The 24,851-nt window shown below is 42.0% G+C and overlaps 2 protein-coding genes across 3 annotated transcripts; one reads left to right on the top strand and one right to left on the bottom strand.

The window, feature by feature from the left end:
* Nucleotides 1–569: 569 nt before the first annotated feature.
* Nucleotides 570–19,472, bottom strand: LOC143426099 (uncharacterized). Of its 2 annotated transcripts, none has more exons than XM_076899270.1 (2): nucleotides 4,097–4,313; nucleotides 570–820 (listed from the first exon to the last, which is right to left on the bottom strand). In XM_076899270.1, exons 1-2 carry the CDS (start codon nucleotides 4,309–4,311, stop codon nucleotides 700–702), a joined length of 336 nt encoding a protein of 111 aa, XP_076755385.1. In that variant the 5' UTR covers nucleotides 4,312–4,313; the 3' UTR covers nucleotides 570–699. The 2 variants fall into 2 exon arrangements, 1 of the variants encoding a protein (XP_076755385.1); XR_013102114.1 differs by lacking the exon at nucleotides 4,097–4,313 and adding an exon at nucleotides 19,361–19,472 and having other exon boundaries at nucleotides 694–820.
* Nucleotides 19,473–20,652: 1,180 nt separating this feature from the next.
* LOC143427713 (silk gland factor 1) lies at nucleotides 20,653–22,554 on the top strand. The gene has a single exon (XM_076902077.1). It carries the CDS (start codon nucleotides 20,897–20,899, stop codon nucleotides 22,418–22,420), a length of 1,524 nt encoding a protein of 507 aa, XP_076758192.1. The 5' UTR covers nucleotides 20,653–20,896; the 3' UTR covers nucleotides 22,421–22,554.
* The last annotated feature ends 2,297 nt before the right edge of the window (nucleotides 22,555–24,851 follow it).

Raw genomic sequence — 24,851 nt, 5'->3', positions numbered from 1 at the left:
AATTTTTCGTTACTGATACTAAAAATTCTTACCGTTCATTCTACATATGCGTTTCCATCAATCGCAGAAACATCGTCGTTGGTTGATGTTGAGTTAACGAGATGATTGAACATAGTTCGTTGAGTACCGATACTACACATTTTCGAATGATTTGTTTTAATAAATAATTATATGTATACCTACGTATATTCTTGAGACTTTAATAAAATAAAATGCACACGAACGAAGTACTTTAGCTTGATTTATCGCGGATGTATCGTGAGTAATTATGAAAATCCTTTTTGCTCTGTCCTCCCGTAATACGTTTGTGATTAGTACACTCGACAGGTTACCAAGTATGTCAGTTGGATGGTGTCTCTGGAAGACTTGACAAATTATATAATTTTTCGGTCGAATCAAAGTTTATGCTTCAATTATTGGTAATTATATAAAGAATATCAGTGATCAAACAATTATTACAATTTTATCAAATATTTCTTGCAGTTTTGCAAAATTATAGTGGCTAATAAAAAGAAATAAGCAAAACTCTACCCTTATAGAGTAGAATTCAAAATCAAATTCCTAACTATGCAATGATATGGTCACAATTACGTTCGAGTACTTTTGTACGAAAATCATTCTCCTATGGAGGTGCCACTTCATTAACCCCCGAATAGGGTCTATAATTTTTCTAGCAGCTCCAACGATGGCGATGTTTTTTTATCGTTGCCTTCTCGGCTGTGTACAGGCCGCTCCGAGTGTTGTGATTAGCGGAATGCGAAAGATGTTATTCTTGTGTATGGCTGTTTGTCTTCGCTGCGTCGCGTCCCACGAAGATCGTCTGAAACAGTAGAAGGCCTGGATATATGGATACCATCAGTGGTGGCGATGATAGCAAAACATTGTTCCGATGTTGCCTCGGATAGAAACCTGGGAATGTATCCTGATAGAATGAGCGATCTGTTGCCATCGAGCTACCCTTTCTTTTGACCGCAACTTTATCGCAGCTTTTCTTAAGTTATTTTCAAAATGTCTCGATAGAAGTTTTTGAAAAATGTAACTTGTAATTGGTTTTAGAGAACGAAGGTTTCATGTTAGAAATATCACATTCAATTTCGAGTAAAAATAACATTTTCCTAACCTGATTAAAAGCTTGAAACGTCCGCACTTCTAGAGCCTCCGTATTTATCACGTAATGCTTCATTAGATACCATTCCATTTTGTGTAATGGAATTTTTATGTATTTTAACTTTTATCGTTTTAAAATTGTAGTGTGGCCTAATTACTAAGCTTACCCCCTATACTGATACTCTACATTTTTTTTTTTTAAATAAGAGTAAATTTTATTCATCATAGTGGGTTAATAGCTTAAAAAAAGAAAAAAAAAACACAATAAACAGTTACATCATAAAACATTATACCTGAGGTATGAAAGCCATACTGAATCTTTCACTCGTTCTTTGCATACACTTTCGTATCACCGCGCGCGCGCAGCATCATCACGAATATCCCGTGCAAATTGCAACGGCAACAATCCCCAGTCACACGACCATAAAAAACGCCGTCCTTTTTTTATTACAGCCGCTCGCTGGTTGCGTCACAACCACCTTTATTATCCATCCAAACGAAAGAAGAAAAAAAGGGAATAAAAAAGAAAAAACAATCCACGTCTCCCCGATTTTTTCCTCTTTTTTTCCCTTTTTCATCCTCCCTTGCGCTTCGAGGGATGAAGGATAGTGCTAAAGCGCCGCCATCGTAAATCGATTATCGTTTTATGGTAGGATTTTAGGTTAGGATGGTCGTTCGCACGTTCCTCTATCGGAAAACCGTCCGCCAGGCCCTCTTCCGCTACCTGACGCGGGCAGGTACCTTTTACCAACTATGTTTTATTACACGTACACGGGCCGTCGTTGAAACCTATCTCATTTCGGCGGGGCTCTATCGTAATGCGGCGATTATCTGTTAGCAATATGGCGGACCGCGATCCCTGTCCATGTGTCGCGATCGCTGACGTCATTTTCGTATTTTACGCAGCGCGGGTATTATTACGGTTTAACTATCCTAACTATGGCCGCTCCTCCGGGAGCGCAAACAAACCTGCGCCTCAGTCTTGATCGATAATGCTCCGCTGGCTCGCACGTGTTGAGCCGGGCGATCGAGCCAGGACCAAGACGATTACAAAAGGAGGGACCTTACTTTAGTAGGTCTTTTTAAGTTTTTCGTTGCGTCGGTAGCTTGATTGCCGAAGTTTCTTTCTTTTTTTTTTGTTCTTAAAGACGATGAATATGCATGATTAGGTTCGTATGTGAGTCGTATTTTTCGAGAAAGCGGCTGGCGAAATGGAATGGTGAATTGAGGGTTGGATGTAGATTGGGATTATACATTGTAAATTTAGTATTCTCGGAGGTGGTTATTGGTGTGAGATGTTGTTTGTTCAGAGCCTGTTTAATTAATTTAGACTTTAGTTAATGAGTAAAATTATATGGAAATAATTCGAGACGATTCTATATTATTGAATGATAAATAGAATGGAAATTATTGTCCATAAATTAAAGGAGAAATAATAGTAAAAAAAGAAAGTAACTTGATATCGGTCGGATAGTCTATCCCATTTCTTTGTTGAGATATTTCATAAAAATGGCAGAGACCAAATGGAGAAGCCTACACCTAAAACGTTCTCTACATAATTTTTAAAATAACTAGAGCGATAACATTCTCGTGATAACATTTTATAATTTCTATCTTCCGTTTTTCGCTTGTAATATTAACAAAAAGAAAAAAAGATGTTAGATTTCTACGTTAAATAGAGCATTCCATAAATAACCATTAATCCCTCGTTTCATTCTAATAAGCTTCTCCGACTGTACATTACGAACTTCTCTAATTTTACACCGTAAATTTCACGGATGTGTACACGTACGTTTTCGAAAAGTGCAGTAACGATTGTCGCCAGGTCTCGCCTTCGTAACGTAATTTCTTGTTCCACCCACTTCCGACAGCTACGCAGTCGAGAGCACTGGGATCGATATTTCGCGGGGGCAGCGGCCTGTGGGAGTATGGTTCCGCGGATAATTGAAAGCCGTCGAAAAATCATGCGAATCATCGTGCACGAAGGCGTACCAGAGGGGGTGATATTATTAAAATTGACGGAGACAAAGGGTGGAGGGTTGGTAGTCGAGAAATCGGTGCCAATTCGTAGCGTTTGATCGCCCACGCTCATCCAACACCTGCCATCTCTTTCGACGTTCTTATCGATCGTTGTTACTTTCCTATGTGATACACCCTTTTCAAAGCTTTACGTGAACAATGAATATTTAATTCTAATGTGTCTGCACCTGAAAGGTAAAAAAATGAACTCGAGTTAACCTGGCTTTCAGGTTACAGATGTATGTTGGAGTTTTTAGGTATACAAATTTTATTAATTTATAATTGAATAAATTTTTAGTAATCTGTTTTCGTGTTATAAATTTTTATTAACATAGTACAGAATTTTCGGGTACAAAAACAGAGATTGTATGCTCGAAGAATATGTAGCTCTCCATTTAACGCACGCGATATTAAAGCGTACAAATATCATTTAAATTATTGGATTTTTGATTTTATGATCATTTCAACACGGAAGAACAGTTATAATAATTCTGAATCCATTAAATACTTCTCAGTCCATTTAAAATAATATTTACCGAGCAATTAATCGTTTTGGAATAAAATATCTAATTACTACCCTATTCGTTACAAAAGAATGCCCTGAAAGACTGGAAATTTTATAAATACTCAACGACCCAACAATAAGATGTTTCCAATTCTACATAAAATCGACAATATTTATACTTCGTGGTGACAAAATAAATAACATAATAAAAGGCAGACAAAATACCTCTTCTACCTCTCAAAGTAAACTCCAACGAAAGAAACAGTAGGAAATAAAAAAATGGAGCGTTTCACGTTTCGTTTCTACTCATTTCTCACCAATTAAATAGAAACGTGTTTTCGACCGGTCGTAGGAAGTATCGGTGTGTCCGGGGGGGAGGGGGGGGGGGTGCAACCGGGGGTTTTGTTCTCGGGACGAAAATCAAACGCTTTTCGGTTGGCCTGATGGCCTGCTTAAAACTTCTACCTTTCGCGGAACGTTTGCACGGGAACGATGAAACGGAAATTTAACGAAAGATCGGCAGAGCCAGGGACTGAGGGTGCACGAACACGTACATACGTACACAACGCACGTTCTTGTTTGTACAATCGATTCCGAAGCGTGCTGCTTTTATACGCGTTCGCCTGGCGAGAAGAGGATCGTCCTTTCCCGTAGGAAAATATCGAAAAATCTTCGAACATTCGTTTCCTGCGACAAAAATCATATTGTAACACGAATTTAATTAGACTTACCACCGGTAGTCGTTTCATTTACTTTCCTTGATTATTTAAAATATGGCAGTTATTGGAAGATGTCTATTCAACACACTTTTTTTTGTTAATAAAATGTTACTTTTTTAGCGGATGCAAAGTATTAGAACAGTTCCATTACTATGATAATAAAAACTTTGTCATAGGTGGCTCTATATTAACATCGTTATATGTGGTAGGTGTAAAATAAAAGGAGATAATTGGTTAGACCTGGTACACGTGTGTATAAACTTCGATGGAGTAACGTGCTTTGTGGTTGTAAGCGTTTGGAAAATGACGCGTTGCAAATTGTTATACTATTCGAGTTGTGTAAATATTAGGTGAAACCTGTAAGTTGATCGACTAAAGGCACTCGCGACTTGTTGAAATAAAAATGCGTGACATGAAACTAATGAAGATGGAACATTAAACATGTCCAATATTAGCTATCAAATATTTATAAAGAAATGTTTACTGGAACGTATGTACAGATTATTTTGAATCGATGTTTGCACTGGTATAGACATGTTTTCTTAACCTGTTAAGGATATATCGCTGCGATTTTTCTGTTCGTTTCACTTTTCACCTGGCAAATAAACTATTTCACTACTTTTGTAATTCCTATGAATTAATTATTAATTTGTAATAATACAGGTAGAGGAAACATTAGCTCGATTAATGTTTGTTTACTAGATATGTCTTATTTGCGCAATACCAACCACTATGATCATTTTTGTCATAATAATCAAATATATATAATATAATACAGGAATATAGAATTGAAATTATAGAATTATAAAATTTCATCAAATTTAATCATCCATTAACGTCCATACTTAACGTCAATTAAAGAATTATTCACAAACAGATAGAAATATTTGCAGTTGTACAGTGGAACTTTTCTATTATTCGAACACCTGTTATCAGAACGTTTCATTATCTAAAAATTCTCTGTCTCATATGAATATCCTTACACGAATAGCAAATTTTCTATTAGAACACTACGTTCATTTTATTTTCAGTATATTTTAGTGTTATGTAAAAATTCTGTTGTCGCCTTACTAGTTCATATTAAGAGATTCTATTATCCCTCAGGAGAAAGATTTTAGAGTAAAGAAACTAAAAAAAAAAGAAAATTGAAATTTATATCCTAGAAATACTCCAAGCGTAGATTGTGCTTTTCAAACATTGTTTGTGAAAAATGCAGAAGATACTGAAAAAGAATTCACTACTGTTTCTCCAATCTAAAATCGTCTACACAAATATACGAAACAGATGAGAATGTCTAATTCATTGATATATCCATTTAACGTTTACCCGCTATAACTCACCCCCATTATCAACAACGCGGGTCCAACATCAATTATCAGTAGCACTAAAGAACTTTCTCTTAGGGAAAACGATGACAATGTTCACCTACAACTGCGAAAAAACAAAATTCCCATCGTAGTGACTAACGCTCGCTATGGTACTTTGGCATTAAACAAGATAGTACTGCTTGCGTGTAGCGACAGGATCTTGGATACGAATTTCCTGTTGACTAATCGGTACAATCGAACCTTGTAAATAGGATCGTAAAGGAAAACATCTGTCACTTTCAGCAGGTTACGCTACCAGCCGAAACCTTTGGCCCTTTGACTCACTTACGATTTACAACACTCTTTATCCTGGAGACAGGGCCCATTGCCCGTTAACGAGTCGCATCTTGCGTCACTGTGCTCCACATGGCCACATTGCTACATAAATTTTCAACGATGATTCATAGACTAGCGATTTTGCGAGGATTCATTGTTCGGTTCAGTTTGACCATTGATCAGAAGCCGGAAATTACCTGTTGTCTCAGAGATACTATTTTTTGCTCGCGTTATTGTTTTTTACGTCATTGAGCGATTAACGCTTTGCTTTAAGATGAAGGAACAGGTTAGTTTTGAGAATTAGGCTTAATTATTGATTTAAAACAGGGGTGGAAGACGTAGATATAATTTCGGGGGATACATCTAATGCACGTATTGGATGCGGAAGTGAAGGTGTGTCAGTGGTTTCAAAGTTACCACCTGTTAAATGCACCAGCTTTATTTCTGTGCGATCATCTTGGCAATTATTAATTCCTGTATCATTAACGTGGTACTTCTGCAAATTCGAATAATAATGACCGATGAGATTATTCTATTTATTTCATACTATTTCCCTCTTATGTCATTACATTTTTCTGACAAAATGATAATGCTCATGTTTTTATGAAGCTATGTTCTTATCAATTCTTGAAACGCTTGAAAGATAGTTCATCGAGCGTCCTTAAAATTATTTATCAAACTCACGGCGAGCTGCCCCTCGAAGGATAAGTACAGACAAATCGCGGAACGATTTCGCTCGGTGTACAGTATCGGGCGCACCGTTTACCGGTTAAAAAGTTTGCGCAAACGATTCGGGGGTACAATTCTCGAGGTCTGGCAGACGTCGCCGCGCAATTGTGCTCTACTGATCCTGCCTGCGACTCGGTTATTACTTGCAAATATTTACCGATTTGCCGCGATGACAAACAAGCGCCGCAGCCCACGATGCGACGGCGAGCTTTGCCCGCGCTTTTCAGCTATTTATACTTTCCAGCCACGGCGTTAATTCCGTTTCAGAATATCGCTACCTCGTTTGGAAGCTAATTGTAAGATAGCAAGAAGAAGATAACGTTCGGCAAATACGAATGAATAATCGTGCGGTATCTATGTTCAAATTGAATTACTTTTATCGAAGTTGTTTCGAGTATATATTTCTGTAGCTGAACGCGAGGCTATCCTAAGTCTATTATCGTTACTTTTCAGTAGAACAGAGAAACAACAGCGATTACGAAAAATCGAAAGCTTTTCTTTTTACTTCAGGAAGTAGTTTTCAAACAGATTTGTAGTTGAACATTGAAGGGTAAAAGTGTTTCAAGTTTCAAAAAAGGTTTCCTTCCTTCGCGAACAACAGCGAATTAGACTCATGGTGTACGACCGAAGCCAAACTGTGCATTCATATGATTCTTTTTTGAGTCACGCGATTGTTTACTATTATTCGCAACGTGTTCGTTTCATTACGTTAAGATCATTCGCCGTTAAAGTGTTAATGCCTGTTACATATTAAAGGAATTTGTCACCTACATTTGATACTATTGCGGTATCGAAAGATTCAAAAGCTAAATTAATTTATTATTAAATACAACATTAACGAATCGCATTAATGTTTGATGGAACTTGCGAGGAGGAAGAGTTCAATTAATGTCGCACACCGATATACGTGTAATATATCTTTTCCCACAAAACGCGAGGCGAGAAGTGTCGTTCACGACCATAAGCGTTGTTCCCCAGCCCCTTAGCCCTGAGAACGAAATTACACGGGGATGAAAACAGAGCGGAACGAGACGAGGAGGTGTGGGGCCCTAGGCGTAAGTGGATGCAGGGCGAAATTGAGTCACTTAAAAAACGATACACCCGCGTGTGCTTTATCGTGCTCGGGACGGCGCAGACCGAGGCCCCGAAGGAGTCACGTGCTGTGCGTGCCTCGTCGGGTTTTTCCCAGATTTACAGCCCTCGAGATCGGCTGTCGGCCTATCTACGACTGGAAGACCAGGTCACCCCCTCCACATTCGGTTACGGCAAGAATAATAGACTCGCCGTACGTTCTCGAGGATCGTTATGTCACGAAGAATTATTGTCAAATTGTTGAGGAGTAAGGTTAAATTGGTTTAGGTGATTGGTAAATTGTTCTTTCCTTCTTGGTGATGACGATGAGCGATCTGACAAGCACACTTATCGATTGTCCGATGTTGTGACGTTAATTGAGAATCGTGATTTTGTAGAGAACATGTTCGAAAATTACTAATTGGTGTAATAAAATACTGAATGGGGATCAGATTGTTATAATATCATTATTTGATGCTATGAATTGGTCAAAATTCAGGCAAAATTCATCGTTAGACTGAAAGAATTTTGTAAGTTCGAAGTGCCCGGGGTTTCCCCGGGGTAGGAAAATTGGTTTTGCCTCGATTATGCCGGTGCTTAATGCGGTTCACGCTCTTCTCTCGTGCGAATGTTGTGATAGCGATTTACGAAGTCACGGGCCAAGATTTCGACGGACTTAACGCCGTTCGACAATGGTTCGCAGCCCTCTTTGGTATTCATGGTTTACTTGCTCGCGTTTAGAAACAGGGATTTGTGGATCACGCCGCTGACAGGTACGAATAAAATCTTTCCGATGTCAACTTCAGGTTGAACTTCTCCACGTGTGCCGTAAAGCCGAATGATTTTTCTCACTTTCGTTGATTTTCTGTTTATTTACTACTATATTATTATCATGGCAATACCAGAGTTATCTCCTTCCATTTTTCGTTTTTTCTCAGTCGTTTAACAAAATGGAAGTCTCGTTCAGCCCCCTTCACCGTCTACCGTAATTTATGCCGCGGCACGCGAGGCATTTTGCACGGCGATCCGCATTAACGCCTGTCCATGTCCCGTGCGGTAATTTTTTCGATGGTCCGTGTACGTAGCACAAAGATCACCGGTGTTTTTCGGACGTGACCCAGCCGCCGACACACCTGATTTCCCTGGCTCCCGCGAAACGTTTGACTTCCCGATGCGGGCCGCTCGGTTTGTTGTTTCATAAAGCCTTGAAACAACAAACCCCTTACCACTCCACCCTGGCCGTAATCGCGCGACAGGTATTTTAAGTTGTGCTATGTGCTCGACAAGATATTTTTCTAGGGCGAGTCGAAAAATAGGGAATCTGGGCTTCGAGGAGTCAGTAATTCTCGGCTCTACGATCGCTCGTCCTTTACCGTGGAACCCTCTTTTCGTTCTGTTGTGCGGGCTCGTGAACGAGACTGATGTTAGAACGTTTAACATATTTTTGTTTTACGAACCGGACAGAGTGACATTACAGTTAGTTATTTAAGAAAGAGATGAAGAGAATAATTTTTTTTTTGTGTCACCTGAAGAATTCCTCATTTGTAAGTGATTCATTTTTTTAATACTGTACCTTCCCGATTTTTTTAAGGTAATTTTTGAGAAATTTTGGCCTTGGTTTGGTCAGTGGCCTATATGCCAACAAGCTATCAAGAGCGTTAATAATAAGAACAAGAGGCGTGGGACCACTCACGTGAACAATCAGGTAAGGCGATCCGTTAGGACCAGTAGACCGTTCCTTCTTCCCTCGTGTCGCAACCTTCAGCTCCTTATAAAAATGACAAAACACTTTTACGGAGTCGCAGGCTCTTGGCTTGCGCGTTTCGGTGCTTCAAACGAAGTTAAACACCCTATGGTTGATGAACTTGGACGAGAAAACACTGCTTCCAAGATATTTCAAAACGTTCGGATTGTTGTTCAATTTGTGAAATGAAAATTCCTGATATGGTAATAATACTTATTAATTTAATGTAGACGTTCGTCCTTTCGTCAGGTTGAATTTTTTCTGCACACACATGTACAGTGTTAATTTTAATTTTAACGAATTAATTACTTAAAAAGCTTCGTTGGTATAATAATTATTTTAATAGAGGTACAATTAAACGTTAATTTAAATATAATTGTTGAAATAGCAGGGATAAAATTGGCGAACGGTGTAGTTGCGCAATCTAATTCACCTAAATTTTTCATTTCCAGTGCAGAATTAATTCGTTGAAATGAATTTCTGGCACTGTGCCGGTTTTTTTTTATCGCGCGCAAATAAGTTGTTAAAATTCCAGATCGCAATAAAACCGACCGTTACGGCTAAAAAAGGAACAGCAGGGAGCAGGTGAAAAAATAACGCTGCAAAACGATTTACCTGCTCGGTCTTAAAAAAAGGTTTCTCAATTTGTAAATCATCAGCCGTTTTCTTTAGTGTGCAATATTTGCAAATGGTGAGATAAAAAATCAAACCGAAGGTATCCACAACGAGTGAGCCATTGTAAGCGTCGCAATCATCATAAAGAAATCCAAAAAAAACATTCTAACCGTAAATAATAATAACGAATATGGTAGAAAAATATAGATCAGGTCAATAATCACCTCTTCAAAGTCTGATTCTCTTTCTCGTCACTGATAAAGAACATTTAATAAAGCGATTGACTGTCGGCTCTATAGAGATTGTTTTTATACATATATACGTGAAATACAAGCTTAATACGAGATATGTCAATTTTGGAGAATCTTGATATTGTCACCTGCGTAGCATGTAAAGTAAAAGTAATAAATGTTATATATATATATATATAACAGTGGAGAACCGATAAAGTAATTTATAAATTTGCAACACGACAGCGATCGACCCTAGAAATCGAACAAAACCTCTGCACCAACCGGAAGAGTCCCTACACACCAGATCGTTCTGTGCAGCCGTCGACGAGAGAAGAGGATCGATCTTGTCCGCGATACGGCGTAATCTAGGTCAAATAGCAAATCGTTATTTAATCGTAGATTAAGGATCAGTATTAATCGAAACGAACAGCACTCGATTGCGCACTTGCGCCGTGCCCGGTACGGTGTGCCGGGTACGGGGGTGGAAGGCGAAGTAGAGGGAGTGATTTGTTGTAACGAAGAATGCCGCTCGCGCTTGGCACAATGTAGCCACTTGTTTACAGGGACAATATTTTCATTCCGCAAACAATTGGTGGTTCGATAAAGACTCGGCGCACAGGTGGGTACTCGGATCTAACGTTGTAACACACCGCCCGTTCGTGAATGCCTGCCCCCCTTTTACCCCCTCTGCTCTTCTCTCTCTCTCTCTCTCTCTCTCTCTCTCTCTCTCTCTCTCTCTCTCTCTCTCTCTCTCTCTCTCTCTCTCTCTCTCTCTCTCTCTCTCTCTCTCTCTCTCTCTCTCTCTCTCTCTCTCTCTCTCTCTCTCTTAGAGAGAGATTAAAATTCTTCAACATTTCGATTGAAATGCTAGACTCGCATGATATATAAAGTTCTTAATTTGAAACTCTTGCATCTTTGCATTGAAACATTTTTTCCTAATATCTAATCTCTGTTATGTCACTTGAGAGCAGAATGTAAAAATCTCTGGCCACCCTGGTAGGCGTTTCTGGAATGTCTCGGGCTATATCTTGGGTTTTGTTTTCGTGGAAGCTTCGATAGATAAGTTTTACGCATCGACAACGTAGCGCGCGTAACGTTAAATTTCGTTTCCTTCGTGTACGGCAATGGATAATGAATGTGATCTAATTATATTAATAATTGGACACCTACGAACAATAATGAGGAATATAACCTAAAAAGCAAATAAACGCAAAATCAATAAGAAATGAATAAAGAAACCAGAGATCTGCTATCTGAGATATAATACGTGCATTACAGACTCCATGTAGTCAAAGCTTTTACAAGATGGCGACTAAATTACACAAATTCATAATATTACAAATAGTTACATTTCCAACAGTATCTAACAGGCTATATCTTCTTTAAATGATCTCCAAGGACACATTTGATTTGCTTTCAGAAAAACAAATAGGTAACCTACTTTACGTGAGATACTCCATATACATATCTGTATATTCATATACATATACATATCATAACATTCCTTATAGGTACAATTCCAACGATATCTTCAATTTTCATCAAGAATGAAACTTTCATCAGGCATAATTCCATCAACATCTATCTTTGCCAGGCATTCGGGACGGCACATAGTCGTATCAGTGTTGAGAGTTTTAGGTCTAAACACGTTTTTTTTTGCTTAAAGAAGATATTGCAATTTACTCTTGTCTATATCAATGACATCAGAGTGCAATTCGAATCCCTAATATTTTTGTTTTGTAGTATTTTTACATTTTAATTGTAAGACCCTAATTGGGAGTCAAAGAAATGTAAGCTACGTCTCTTTATTCTTCGCGTACAATATCGAGGACTTAAAAAAAAATACATCAAATTTGAAAGTAACTTGAAAAAGAATGGGATAAGAAAGAAATCTCTCTGAATTTTCCGCAGACAGGGAATAGTTTTAATTTCCCATTATTGGCGATTTGCGGTCTGAAGAGCTCCTTGCTTGCCACAGTTCTGCTGTTAATCCTCCTCCATTTTCTTTATCCGATTCGAAGATGCCAATCAGAGGCTGTGGCACGACCGTAATTTCATGCTCCACCCCGTAAGAAGGGGTTGTCGAAATCCGTGGAACGCGTTGGAACTCGAGACGAAAAGGAACGGGGTGGCAATAAAACGCGAGGGTAAACCTGTGGGTCGCTCGTTGCACGTTCAAGGGTCTGGCAACGAGGAAAGAAACAATGGCGGCGGGAGCTACGTGTCCACCAGAGATAATCCTGTGGTGTTTACGATCGAGCAACCGCAAGAACGAAAACAAACGGCGGTCTCATCGGGGCAAGAGTCCACTCTTATGGCCGCTGCGGATAATAAGCGGTGCTAAACTGACTGTAAACGGAGATTTGCTGGTTGCCGGACGAACGATACGCCGCCAACAGACATTTGATGGCGTTCGATTCCTCGAGGCCGCGAATCTTTAGAGAGCTTGGGACATGTTATTTGCTGGTATAAGCTTAAAAATAGGTAGAACCTGCATATCATTATATTCTTAGATAAGAGAAAAACGGCTGTGGGGTACCATTTTTTAATAATTCTTCACTGCTTCACGATATTTTGTCGTGCTTCTTTTAGTAGGTGAAGAAATTCAACTCGATGATAGTATCATTGTTGTATAATCTTTTATTTCAATTCCTTTGGTGAGTGAGGAAAAGTAGTTCGATGGTAGTAGCAAATGTTTTAAATCAAGTGGACTGTGCGGTTATAAATTACTTTTAATTGTTTATCAATATTTTTGATGTTGAGCTTTTAGTAGTTCTTCATTGTTGCACAATTTAAAAAATCTTTTTTCCTCGTTGGATGAAGAATTGTAATGAACTTTATAATTATCTTGGCGAGTATGAATAATAAAAATTGCGCGTTAAAGTGCCCTTTGAATTATCATTTTCTTTTTTCATGCTTTCATCGGATGCATTTTTCGAACTTCTTTCTTTTCTTTCCTCTCTGCTAAATGGAAAACGTATTATAATTCTAGATAGAGATATTTACAGATAGTTTTATCGTAACAGAGGGGGCTGTTAATCGGTGGTCACTGGACAAGGTACAAGGGTCGACGGACAGGCAATCGATAAATCGACGGAGCTCATTCACGATGGACTCTGCCTTTTGTACCTTCACGCTCTAAAAACGATTTTGCTATCAATTTTCCGACAACGATTCTCAAACTAGGGACATGAAAATTTAAATCCTGCTCACCTTTCACAAATTCCTCTACTGAATTTGTTTCAACATATTAATCGAAATTTTGTGAGTTTTAAATTCGTATACTTTTCGCGCCAATGTGCGAATGGGGCCCTTGTGCCCTAGAATTCGGCGCCAATGCAACTGATAAGCGGTATTCCATGATAACAGACGTGCGCATTGATGGGAAACGAAACGTTTTTGACTTCTTATTGACACTTTACCTGAACCTCTATACACACGCGTACATGTGCAAATGTAATAGAAATAGAACATTTTTGTATGTATATATTTTTTTGCAAGTTGAATAAGTTACGTCAGATGACACTTGCTCGAAGAGGAACTTCCGCAAAAATGATTAGCCAATTAGCGAACGGTGTGGCGAACGAACGTGTCAAGTGTGGAGACAGAAAGAGGCGAAAATGTCGTCTCGAAGCTATTGGTCGATGGCAAACATGATTCCCTGGCCGATTGTAGAAAGATTTTTCCGCTCGATTCAGGTTTTTGCGTTAAAATCAATTCCGTGGGAATATTTGATCTGTGCAGCGAGCCGTCTGAGAGTGAATAAAACAGCGAAAGAGCGAGCGAGCGAGGAGAGAGAGAGAGAGAGAGAGAGAGAGAGAGAGAGAGAGAGAGAGAGAGAGAGAGAGAGAGAGAGAGAGAGAGAGAGAGAGAGAGAGACCGTGAAAAAAGGAAAATATTCCTTCTCCGTAGTTGAAGAAACCGCAGAAGTTTGACCAGCAAACATTTGAAAATAATCGTTCCTCGTTTTTTCGCGCGGATAACAAAGTTACGTGGACGTTAATGAAATTTGTTCTCATACACGACACTTTCGATTTCTTTGTCAATTATGTAACGTATTAGTTTTAACGAAGAAAAATCGAGACTGAAACAAGGAAAGCTGATAATGGACATTGCACTGTCTTTTCCAAGTAAACGAATCTCTGGTCAATTCTAATATATCTATAATACAGCTGGTGAAGTACGGATGTCCATGAGCATCCATATTGGATTTGTCACACTTGCAGGCTTCCATTTTAAGTAGCCGCATAATTCATGGACGTGATTAATTGATTTTTGACGTGATTTGTTTCAAAAACAAAGTATCGAACATAATTTTATAATTCCTAACACAGCCTTTTCCAATTTCTCCTACTGAAAATGTCTGAATATGCTGTTTAAGAGCGTTAAGTTAAATGAAATACCCTGTTCAACTTTCCAAGACATTGCCATTTAATCAACGAAACTTAAACATCGTGAAGTAACTCGACAAATGCAAGTCACTATCAGTTTCACAATGTTTTCACCAACATAGAATACAAGGTACGATTCGAAAACTGTGTGATTGGAGATTTAAATAACCCGTCTATCTGCAACTACACGAGCAAGCAAGCATTGCAGACGCATTCTATAGTTAAAGGATTAATATGTTTGCCATGTGTTTAATATAAAGAATTCTTTCGGCAGGCTTGGACTCACGCTCGTTAATAAAGGCAATTTCAAGCAACTTTCAATTAAAGAAGGGAACGATCCGCGGATCGTTCGGTAATTTCGAACCGCTACTTTCGAGATTACTGGATCGCTGGATCCTCCCCAGAGCAGAACAGTGTTTGCGAACCGTATCAGCCGTCGGCTTAATAAAGTTAAAAATGCACTTTGCGACGGCCACGCAATAATGTTAATCCCGACGCGAGCGGAGCCACGGGTAAAGGACTGTCTCCAGAAACTTTAATCGTCCAACAGGCACGAACGTTCCTTTTGATCTCACCGAGGCACGGATCGTAAGTGTCGTATTAGTTTTGTAATTTTTTGTAAATCCTCTAATGCGTAGTCGTCGATGGACGTTGTTGTTACTTTTGAGAGTAATGTACTTGAAATGCAGTTAAAATATAATTAGTGATGTAGGGAAGGAGTAGATTGTAAAATTTACTACTTTTGGCAAATACTTGAAAATTTCTGTACCTATTTAGAACAGATGTCACAATATTTCTAATTTTTTTAAGATAAACACAGATTTTCGTGAAGGAAGAGTGAAAGGGAAAAATTTTAGATGGTAAGTATGGTTAATAAGCAGATCAAATAATATTTAGAAGAATTCAATATTCGAAATTCATTAACAATTGTGTTTTCCACAAATGAGACAAATATTTGTAAACTTAAAAATCCCAATCCTTCTTTCAATCGTGGAACTTTCCACCGCATACGATAGGAAATTGATGAAAATTCCATAATCGGATCAGTTGTCGGATCCTGTGTCGTTGATTTATTCTATTGTCTAAATAATCGGAAGATCAATTCCACGGAAACAGCTCGCGAGTTGGCTGATTATGGTACCGGAGAAAGCAGCGACGATTAATCGTTGACTAACCCGATATTTAATTCACCGCCGCGCGAGGCGTCGCAGCCTGTAAAATTATTAACATCGGCCTGCCGCGCTGTTTATCATAAACAGCGCCAGTTTGTTCAGAAAAACAGTGTCGCGTCCTCGCGAAATTTGCATTACTTAATTCCCATGCATTATTCGCCGGTGATCGAGCGACGCGTGTTCGAGTCGAAGTATTATAATAACGCGGTTCTACAATAATTATCCGCTGTCAGAAATGGAATTTTTTAATCGTTGCCTTATTCAATTACTTAATTAATTAATTAATGAACTTATTTCTTTGAAACAGAATATTTCATTAGTATCTATAGACAAAATTTATATAGAATGTTTCTGGCCTGTGATACTATAACTGGGATGGGGCTGAATTTACATAAAAAGTTGATTCTTTGAAAAAAGTCGATATCATTTGGTCACCTGGAATGGATGAATACGACACGTATGTGGTGTAATAAATAGAAGGTAATTATACATTTTGGAAAAAGTCGAGCAGCACGTAGAATTACAAAAGTAATGCAACAATGTCTTGTACAAATAATTTCTTCAGTTTATTCTTCTTTGTACAATCTTTCGAAAATAAAATAAGCGTGCAGTATCGTTTTCGTGCGTTCTCGTTCTTGGAGCTCCGTGTTTCACGTTCTTCTGCTCGCAGCTTCTAATGGCAGATTTCTCCGTCGTCGAGGCGAACGAAATGGGTCACCCATTCGGTGATTTACACCGAGCGGGACGTGTTAAGTCGTTGAATAAATGCGACATATCGCGCACCCTTCGATGCTTTCTTTTCTGTCGCGTTCCCTTGAGATCTTGAGCCGTGGACACGTACACATATATTAGACCGTACTTCGCACTTGTACGAAAAGTAACAAGCGAACTACTACTTACTGGTGGAAACCGTGGAAACCGTGGAAACGAGTCACTCGTTCCTCCGCCGTCCACCCATTGTCTCTTATTTTTCATTTTACTCCATTTTTTGTCTGACTCTTTTCATTTTCTTCTCTTTTCCAAGGATATATAGTGTTACAATTCTTTAAATCAAGTTTTTTATACGTAATCGTAACTTATTGCAGATTCAGGTATAAAAATGTTACCAGAATCAAATTTCATGCGATTATGGGGAATTTAAGATATCTTTTTATGTTTTTCTTTTTTTCGAAATCCTAAAATCACTTATAACTAAGGTTTTCATCCAAAATTATTCAAAATTATTAGATACTCGATGCATCTAATGTTATCTCTTAATGTATTATTGGTATGTAAAACTCTTTGCCACGGCTGTTACTTTCCGTCGGAGGAAATCACCATAGATAGTGTATCCTACGCTATAATAATACCTATACAACAGACAAATCTACTAAAAACTATTACCGATACTATTGGATTATTAAACTGCTAATTAAATTATTCTAGTTTTACTGTAACAACGAACTAAATATTGATAAAAGGCACCATTTAATGTCACCTCCCTTTAATCTGAATAACACCACGCGTTAGATTGATAGAAAAAGAGCGATAAACGCGTTTATTTCGTTAAAAATCGTTATTTATTGGTATCTACCAAATATTTGCAACTTCCAATGTCGCAGCGATTGTACTGTAAAAAGTACGATAAACAAATGGCGGCGAACCGCAACGAAACGTAGCAGCTACGGTAGCGCGAGAGTTCTCGACGAGCGGTCGTCCCGTTTTTCTGTCCCCATTAATTAACATAATTGAAGGGAAATTACGGGACAGCCGGCGGATAATCGCGAAATAACGACGAGGAAATCGGTCGACTTGCGAGCTTCGAGGCGTCGATTCGACGGAGCGGATCCGGTTAAGCTAACCGAATTATCCGCCGAAAATCCGATCTCTTTTTATTACGCGCGTTTAATATTCATGGGCCACGGACGGTTAATTATTCGAAACGCGATAAACGATTAATCGACGTTGATCGAGCGACGCGACGCGACGCGACGCGTCGGGAGACCGGAAAATTCGATTGCGAAAATTGATTGTCGTCCGCGTACCGCGCTGCCGATATTTCAATAATTTTTGATTTATTAAAAAGCACGCCTCTAATCGTTGACAAATTTTCTAGTCCATGCTATGGCTCCGAACGCGGCGTTTCTACATGTACAGTCGGATAATTACAACTAATTACGTCGCCCAACGGCGACGAAAAGAGTTGAAGTGTACTCAAAGTAGAAGAGGCTTAATTACATCGCAAATATATCGACGAATTCACGGGATTGTTTAGAATTATCAGTGCCATTCCACCTATGGATACAGATAAATATTGTGTTACGTATATATTTGTTGTTGTAATTAAATGTTATCGGGTCTGCTTGCGTTATCTAGCTTTGACATAGGTAATGAAACCCGCGACATTCTTATGTAAGTTGATCGAGCCAGATCAAACTATATGTAACGGTAATTTACCGTGGTTCAATATTTATATTGTTGGATTTGTTGAAATGGTTTGTTTGCGACGATCTAGACAATCCACAGTGCACTGTTCGAGTACACCGAACTCGTTAATCCTCGGTGTATACCAACTTGCAATTTTTTTTTTTTAGCGGTTCGAAAGGAAATTTGTCATTTCAAGGTGAGCAGGCGAAAATATAATACAAACACTTTACGAGCAGTCCAGTTTAATCGAAACCACCTACAATTCCTATGGTTATTGGTTCTAGGAAATCCTTGCGTTTGACTGTAGCTCGAGAATAAGTGGGCGTTCGATTAATTTAAACGAGTTGTAGGTCAATAAATATTTGACGTTTGTTTGCGCACTCGGTTCGCTTGGTCTGCTCGAATTAGAGTCGAGCACTAAACGAGGTACATCAGCTACTAATTTCATTTCATTCCATTCAATCTACGTTGAACGGAAAAAAAAGGAACGATCGAACCGTCTTCGAAACTTAACTTCGAAATCGTTTAATCTTGTTACGTATACAATTCGACGAATAATAATTTGGTAAGCGAGAAGGAATTTCTCTTGAACACTGTCGAATGATTCGTTAGTCAATCCGAATCGATAACGAGCGAGATTGTTAATTAATCCTCAGATACGCTTAGCATCTGTCCAAACAATATGGCTTCTGCATGCTGTCGCCTAAATCGTCGAATCTATGATACTCGTCATGATCTCGTGGTTTTTTTTTTATCGTACACATCCATCAACAGTTTGGCGTGCTCGAGTGAAATTTGACAGAAAGTGCTACGTTAGCGATGCATCGCGAATTTCAACACCTCGGATGTACAATTCACGTTTCCTTGCAATTTGCAAGTATGTCTCTTTAAAATTAACCTATGACACTGCCGTGAAAATCTGTTATCTATAGACGTTTGATGAAATATAAATATGAAATATACGAACAGAGAAAGGTAGATATACAAAGAAATTAGTTGAACAAACCAGTCTTGCAACGCTGGAACCGTCGCAGCTCCGCAGACAGCTCTCTACTCTTCCATCCCTCTAATCGTCAGCGGCACGAATTATCAATCCACATAACTGAAACTCGATTCCATATCACTAAATTGAAGCCCGACAACCTAACCAACGCGAAACAAACGACTCACCGCCGGGAAACTAAAAGAAACAACAGAAATGAAAAACACGAGAAGAAACCGACAAGAAGTCGACAAAGAACAACTGCAATATAGAATCGAAGGAAAATAGAGGATGGAAGGGTGAAAGAAATAGGGATGCAAAGAAGAAAAGCAACCCGCCGCGTGACGCGCGCCGCTGGGTGTCAAACGCGTGGCAGACAGACAGTTGACATGACATGAGAGGAGCGTCGGGACGCGGCCGTCGGTGCCGTGGGCGCCGCGTCCGCCCGTCCGCCGAGAGATTGCGCAAGCGACGGTTCCCGCAGCTGCGCGGTCCGCCGTTGAACCCAGCAGCGCCCGGCCAGGATGTTCCTCCGCTGGCATTATCGCGCCACCGATTCAGGCGATACGAAAGGGACACGTTGGACGCCCCCTGACCGCGTCCCATTGGTTCCCGGCGGGCTACAGTGGGGCTACGGTATCACCGATTGGCCGAACAGGTCGAAACAGGCGCGGCGATACTAACCGGGAGTGGGAAGTGTTTGAACAAGATCGGGAGACTCAAGAGTAGCGGAGTACACTCGCTAACCGGCCTCCATCCATACGGCACACAGAGAGACAGAGACGATAGCGAACTGGTGAATGAGGGAGAGTGGAGGTGAGGCGGCTCAAACACACAGGCCCCGCTCAAACAACCTCGATCCGTTGCTCGTCCCGTGTGTTCTTAGCCCGTGGCTCGCTGCTGGTCGCGCGCGGCCAGCCCCTCGCGTCCGATCGCATACTATTATTACCGCGGCGCGTTTCCTCGAACGTTACCGGCGGGTTGTTTCTGCTTTTCAAAGATCCCGCGAGGTTTCTTTTGCCAGTGAACAGGAAGTCGAGGATCGGGTACAGTGTCTGCGTAAAGTGCCCGATGATCGAAACAGTCTGTGTATTTTGATATTCGCCGTGGTTGTTGAAGAGTTCTTTGTGAGATACCGGGGGATTCGGTGCGCGTCTGTGTCTCGAGGATTGTGATATATATATTTATATATACAGATAGTCACGCACACACGCACGCATACACAAACACGCGTGCAGAAACGCGCGCGCGCGCGCACACACACATATATACACACGTATACATATAGCAAGAGAACGTTTAAACGGTGAAAAAGTGAAGTTTCTTGTTGTTGTGGATTCATATCTCGAATAACAAGGCCTCGGCCTCTCGATCGTCGAAGACGTAGTGCGAGTCGTATACGTACAGAGCGGTTGAGAGGTGCCCTGACGGGGATTTACCATCCCCGGTGAGAAAATTAAGGGAGCGTCGCATTACCAACAGCAGCCGTGGTACCGCGGTTTTCATGATTCCCGTTTGACGAGCAGACAACAGCCCGGCACCCCGGCACCGGTGAGCTCTATGACCATGCTCCAGTCGCAGAAGCTGTACGACGCTGGTAGCCTAGGCGGCGCGATGACCAGCGCCGCGATGTCCACGATGGGCAGCATGGCGCCCACGTACAGCTCGATCAACTCGGTCGGATGCATGCCCATGGGCATGTCGATGGGCGTAGGAGTCGGGCCAAGCTGCAGTCCGCAAGGCGCCGGTGGTTTCAATATGAGCACCATGAGCTCCGCCATGGGTATGGCCTCGATGGGCGGCAGCGGTATGGGTGGTTACGGGAGTGCTTCGATGGGCGGCGGTGGTGCCTGTATGAGCGCCGTAGGCTACGGTCCGCTGACGCCAAGCGGCGGCGCCGGGGTTACCAGGGATCCTCTTTCCCTTACGGAGCCAGATTCGCCTAATTCTGCTCTCCAACGAGCCAGGACTGACAAGTCTTACCGTCGAAGCTATACCCACGCGAAACCGCCCTACTCTTACATCAGTCTCATCACCATGGCCATCCAGAACGCGCCCACCAAAATGTTGACCCTGTCGGAGATTTATCAGTTCATCATGGATCTGTTCCCTTTCTATCGGCAGAACCAACAACGCTGGCAGAACTCGATCAGGCACTCGTTGAGCTTCAACGATTGCTTCGTGAAAGTGCCGCGAACCCCGGACAAGCCCGGCAAAGGCTCCTTCTGGACTCTGCACCCGGAAAGTGGGAACATGTTCGAGAACGGTTGTTATTTGCGTCGGCAGAAAAGGTTCAAGGACGAGAAGAAGGAGCTCACCAGGCAGAACAATAAGCACCAACAGCACCAGCAACATCACAGCGGCGCCGCCGCCGCCGCAGCCGCGGCAGCCGCTGCCGTCGCTGGCCACAACAGCCCGACCTCCCACGATCTGGCCCACGCTGGAAAGAAGACACCCTCCTCTCTCCACCACGGACCCCAACAACAAGACGACAAGGATATCCATTCCCTCGTGTCGTCGCATCATCATCATCACGCAGCCAGCCTTCATCAACATCACGCCGCTTTAAAGAGCGACACTACGGATATCGGCGGTCTCCTAGGGCCGGACTTGGGTGCCGCGCACGACGAACTGACCGCCATGGTCAGCCGAAGCCTTCACCCTCATCTCATCTCCGATCCTGCCGCCCTTCACCACGGAATGACGGGCAGCCTCAAGCAAGAACCACCGTACACCGCCGCCAGCCACCCCTTCAGCATCACCAGGTTACTGCCAGGCGCGACGGCCACTTCACCGGGCGCGCAAGACACCAAACCGCCCGAGATGAAGATGTACGAACAGCTGCACCAGAGCTACGCGAACTTTGGTTCGCCTCATCATCCTCATGCGCATTCCGCGCCACCCAGCCACCACCATCACAACGGCATGCATACGGGCTCGAACACAGCCGGACCTATGCACAACATGAGCAATCATCATCATCAGGAGTACTACCAAAGCCCGCTGTATCATCACGCTACCAGCGTGGCGAGCAGCAGCGCGCCACCGCCGCCGACCGTCGCCACGGCGACGCCTGGTTTGTGACATCACGCCACGCACCCCTACGCCTTGGCCTGAGCCGCTGCAGCCGCGGCGTACGCCGCCACCGCAGCCGCGAGCAACCCCTCGACCACGGCGAACCTCCTTATTCCTGCCCATCATCATCAGCAACAGCAACAGCAGCAAGTTCATCAGTCGTCCTCTTCGACCACCACCTCGTTGTCGTCGTCGTCGTCGTCGTCGTCGTCGTCGTCGTCGTCGTCGTCGTCGTCGTCCTCGTCGTCCTCTTCGTCCTCGTCCGTCGCGCAACCGACTACGGCCGCGTCCTCGGCGTCGTTGCGTGCCCCCGTTTCGACCCAGCAGATCCATCAGAGACGTAGACGACGCTGCGAGGACAACGTGGCGGAGGCCTGCTGGCCCGTGGGCCACGAGGACGATTACGACGAGGAAGAAGAGGAAGACGAAGAGGAGGACATTGTGTGAAGCTGGGGGGTCGAACAGCGATGATCGGACTCGGAGGTTCGAGGTGAGAATTATTCGCGGGTGGATGCTCGTTCTGATCGTTCTCGATCGGGGATGGTGAGGTGCGGAGGCGGTGTAAAGGGGTGTATATCGACACGCTGAAGGACTGGAGGTGCTCGGGGGACGGACCCGCAGCTAGGCAGGTGCGAATTTTGGGCTTTTTTTTTTGGAGAGAGTGAAGAACGGTTGATCGTGATACGCGCGGTCTGGCTGGTCGTGAGTTTTCGTTTATATGGCTGGGATAATTGGGGATCACGGTTTAGTAAGTTGTTTTGGTGAATTGTTTGAATACCTCGGAAAGAGAAGCTCTATACCCTTATGGACTGTTTCACAGACACGTCGTTCTTTGGTCGTCTGGATTTTTACGGATTAGGAAGTAATTTTTGAATCTTGACGCGTAACGAAACGATCGGTTCCCTAGGAGTATCGTCTATCGTCCGGAACGATGTCGATCTATCATCGATTAATCGAGTACGAATTTCTGTTCCTGACAGACATTTTTACCACTCGCTGCTACTGGTTAAGCAGAGTCTCGGTAATTGCTACCGTAATTACCAACGAGCGCACGTTAAGACTGAAATTCTCCTTTCGGTCTCCAAAGCTGTCTCTAAAGTAATAATTCCTATCACGAGCTTCTACGCGGATGCTACGCTTCGTTTTGTTATTGAATTTCATGAAGATTCCACGCTAGAGGTTTCCAATCGCCGAACCAATTCCATTTGCTGGCGGTGTCGTTTGGGAGGCACGATCGACATCGCACCGCGCGCCAATCGTTCAGCGATCGTTTCGTTGTACACACCGTGAAAGCGTTCTGAAAAATCTATCGAGACGCCGATCAAGCGCCACTCGAATCGTGTGACTCACGGCCGCGGGACCAGATATACTAAACTGCGATCTAGACGGGAAACGGAACGAAGGAAATCACGCCTGTTAATTGGACTCCGTTCCGCGAACGGGGAACCGAACCGCTCGAAAACGAAATCGGGAAGATAGCTTGAAAAGTTCAACGTTGACGATCAAATAACGGGGATTGATTGTTTTATTCGAAACGCAAAAGGAGAAATTTCAGATTTACACGATTTTTCGCACCAATTCAACGTAGAACGGGAGAACTGTCAATTGGACGAGTTCAAATGAGTTTCGGTAACTTTATGATGGAGAAGTTAGCACTTGTTGGGAATGTCACATGCTCTGATCGATTTTTATTCATATTTCTATATGCTTTTTGTACGAGAATTATAATAATTAATTTTATAATAATGAATTTATATATAATGAATTTAATTGTGACGCCAAGAACTGTTCCATATTCTTTTTATCGGAGTATCTTGTGAAGATTGATATCGTTTCGAGAGAGGAGGGCATGTCTAACCGGATAGTCGATTGATGAAATTGTGGGAAAATCGACAAGAGTCGCGTCTGAAATTTCGATTTCTCGCGGATCGGGTTCTCTGCTGCAAAACGCGGTCCGATTGGCCTTCGATTTCGTTCTCGGGCTGTTCGACTGACGTTCACCGCCACACGCGTTGGTTTTCGTTTCTGTGATACGCGACAACGACGCACCAGGCGACCCTCTGGCTGCGTGGCAACCGCCTCGGACATCAGCCATTCTCTCGTTCCTTTACAAGAAGCAAGTATAATCGTCGACGAATCGATCGATCTAAGTTTCTATTCGCAATACACGAGTGCAATTCCCTTCGAAGCCGGAGGGAAGTCCGTTGGTTCGAATTAAATCGAGTTTCTTCGCGTCTCGAGACACGGACACTCGCGGGTCTTGAGTTCCACTTTTTCCAAGTCTTTTGAGTAGTACAAACTTTGAATTAATTTTTTTCCGATGATGGGTTTCGAGTTTTCGAGTTTTCCTTCCGAACGATCGTTCGAAGAACTGGCTGTTGAAAGTCGAAAGTTTAACAAGTAACTGCGATTCGAGATGTCTGACGTTTTCGAAGATCAT

The sequence above is a fragment of the Xylocopa sonorina genome, chromosome 1 (genome assembly GCF_050948175.1).
Source record: "Xylocopa sonorina isolate GNS202 chromosome 1, iyXylSono1_principal, whole genome shotgun sequence".
Classification (NCBI taxonomy): domain Eukaryota; kingdom Metazoa; phylum Arthropoda; class Insecta; order Hymenoptera; family Apidae; genus Xylocopa; species Xylocopa sonorina.
The sequence above is the reverse complement of the archived record's forward strand: the minus strand, read 5'-3'. Positions and strand labels throughout refer to the sequence as shown.

Bases quoted from the DNA above. Each gene is read 5' to 3' on its own strand.
- LOC143426099 (XM_076899270.1), bottom strand. From the start codon at position 4,311: ATGTTCGAAGATTTTTCGATATTTTCCTACGGGAAAGGACGATCCTCT. The intron at 821-4,096 runs GTAGAAGTTTTA...CTACTGTTTCAG, and splicing joins GTGCAAACGTTCCGCGAAAG to ACGATCTTCGTGGGACGCGA.
- LOC143427713 (XM_076902077.1), top strand. From the start codon at position 20,897: ATGACCATGCTCCAGTCGCAGAAGCTGTACGACGCTGGTAGCCTAGGC.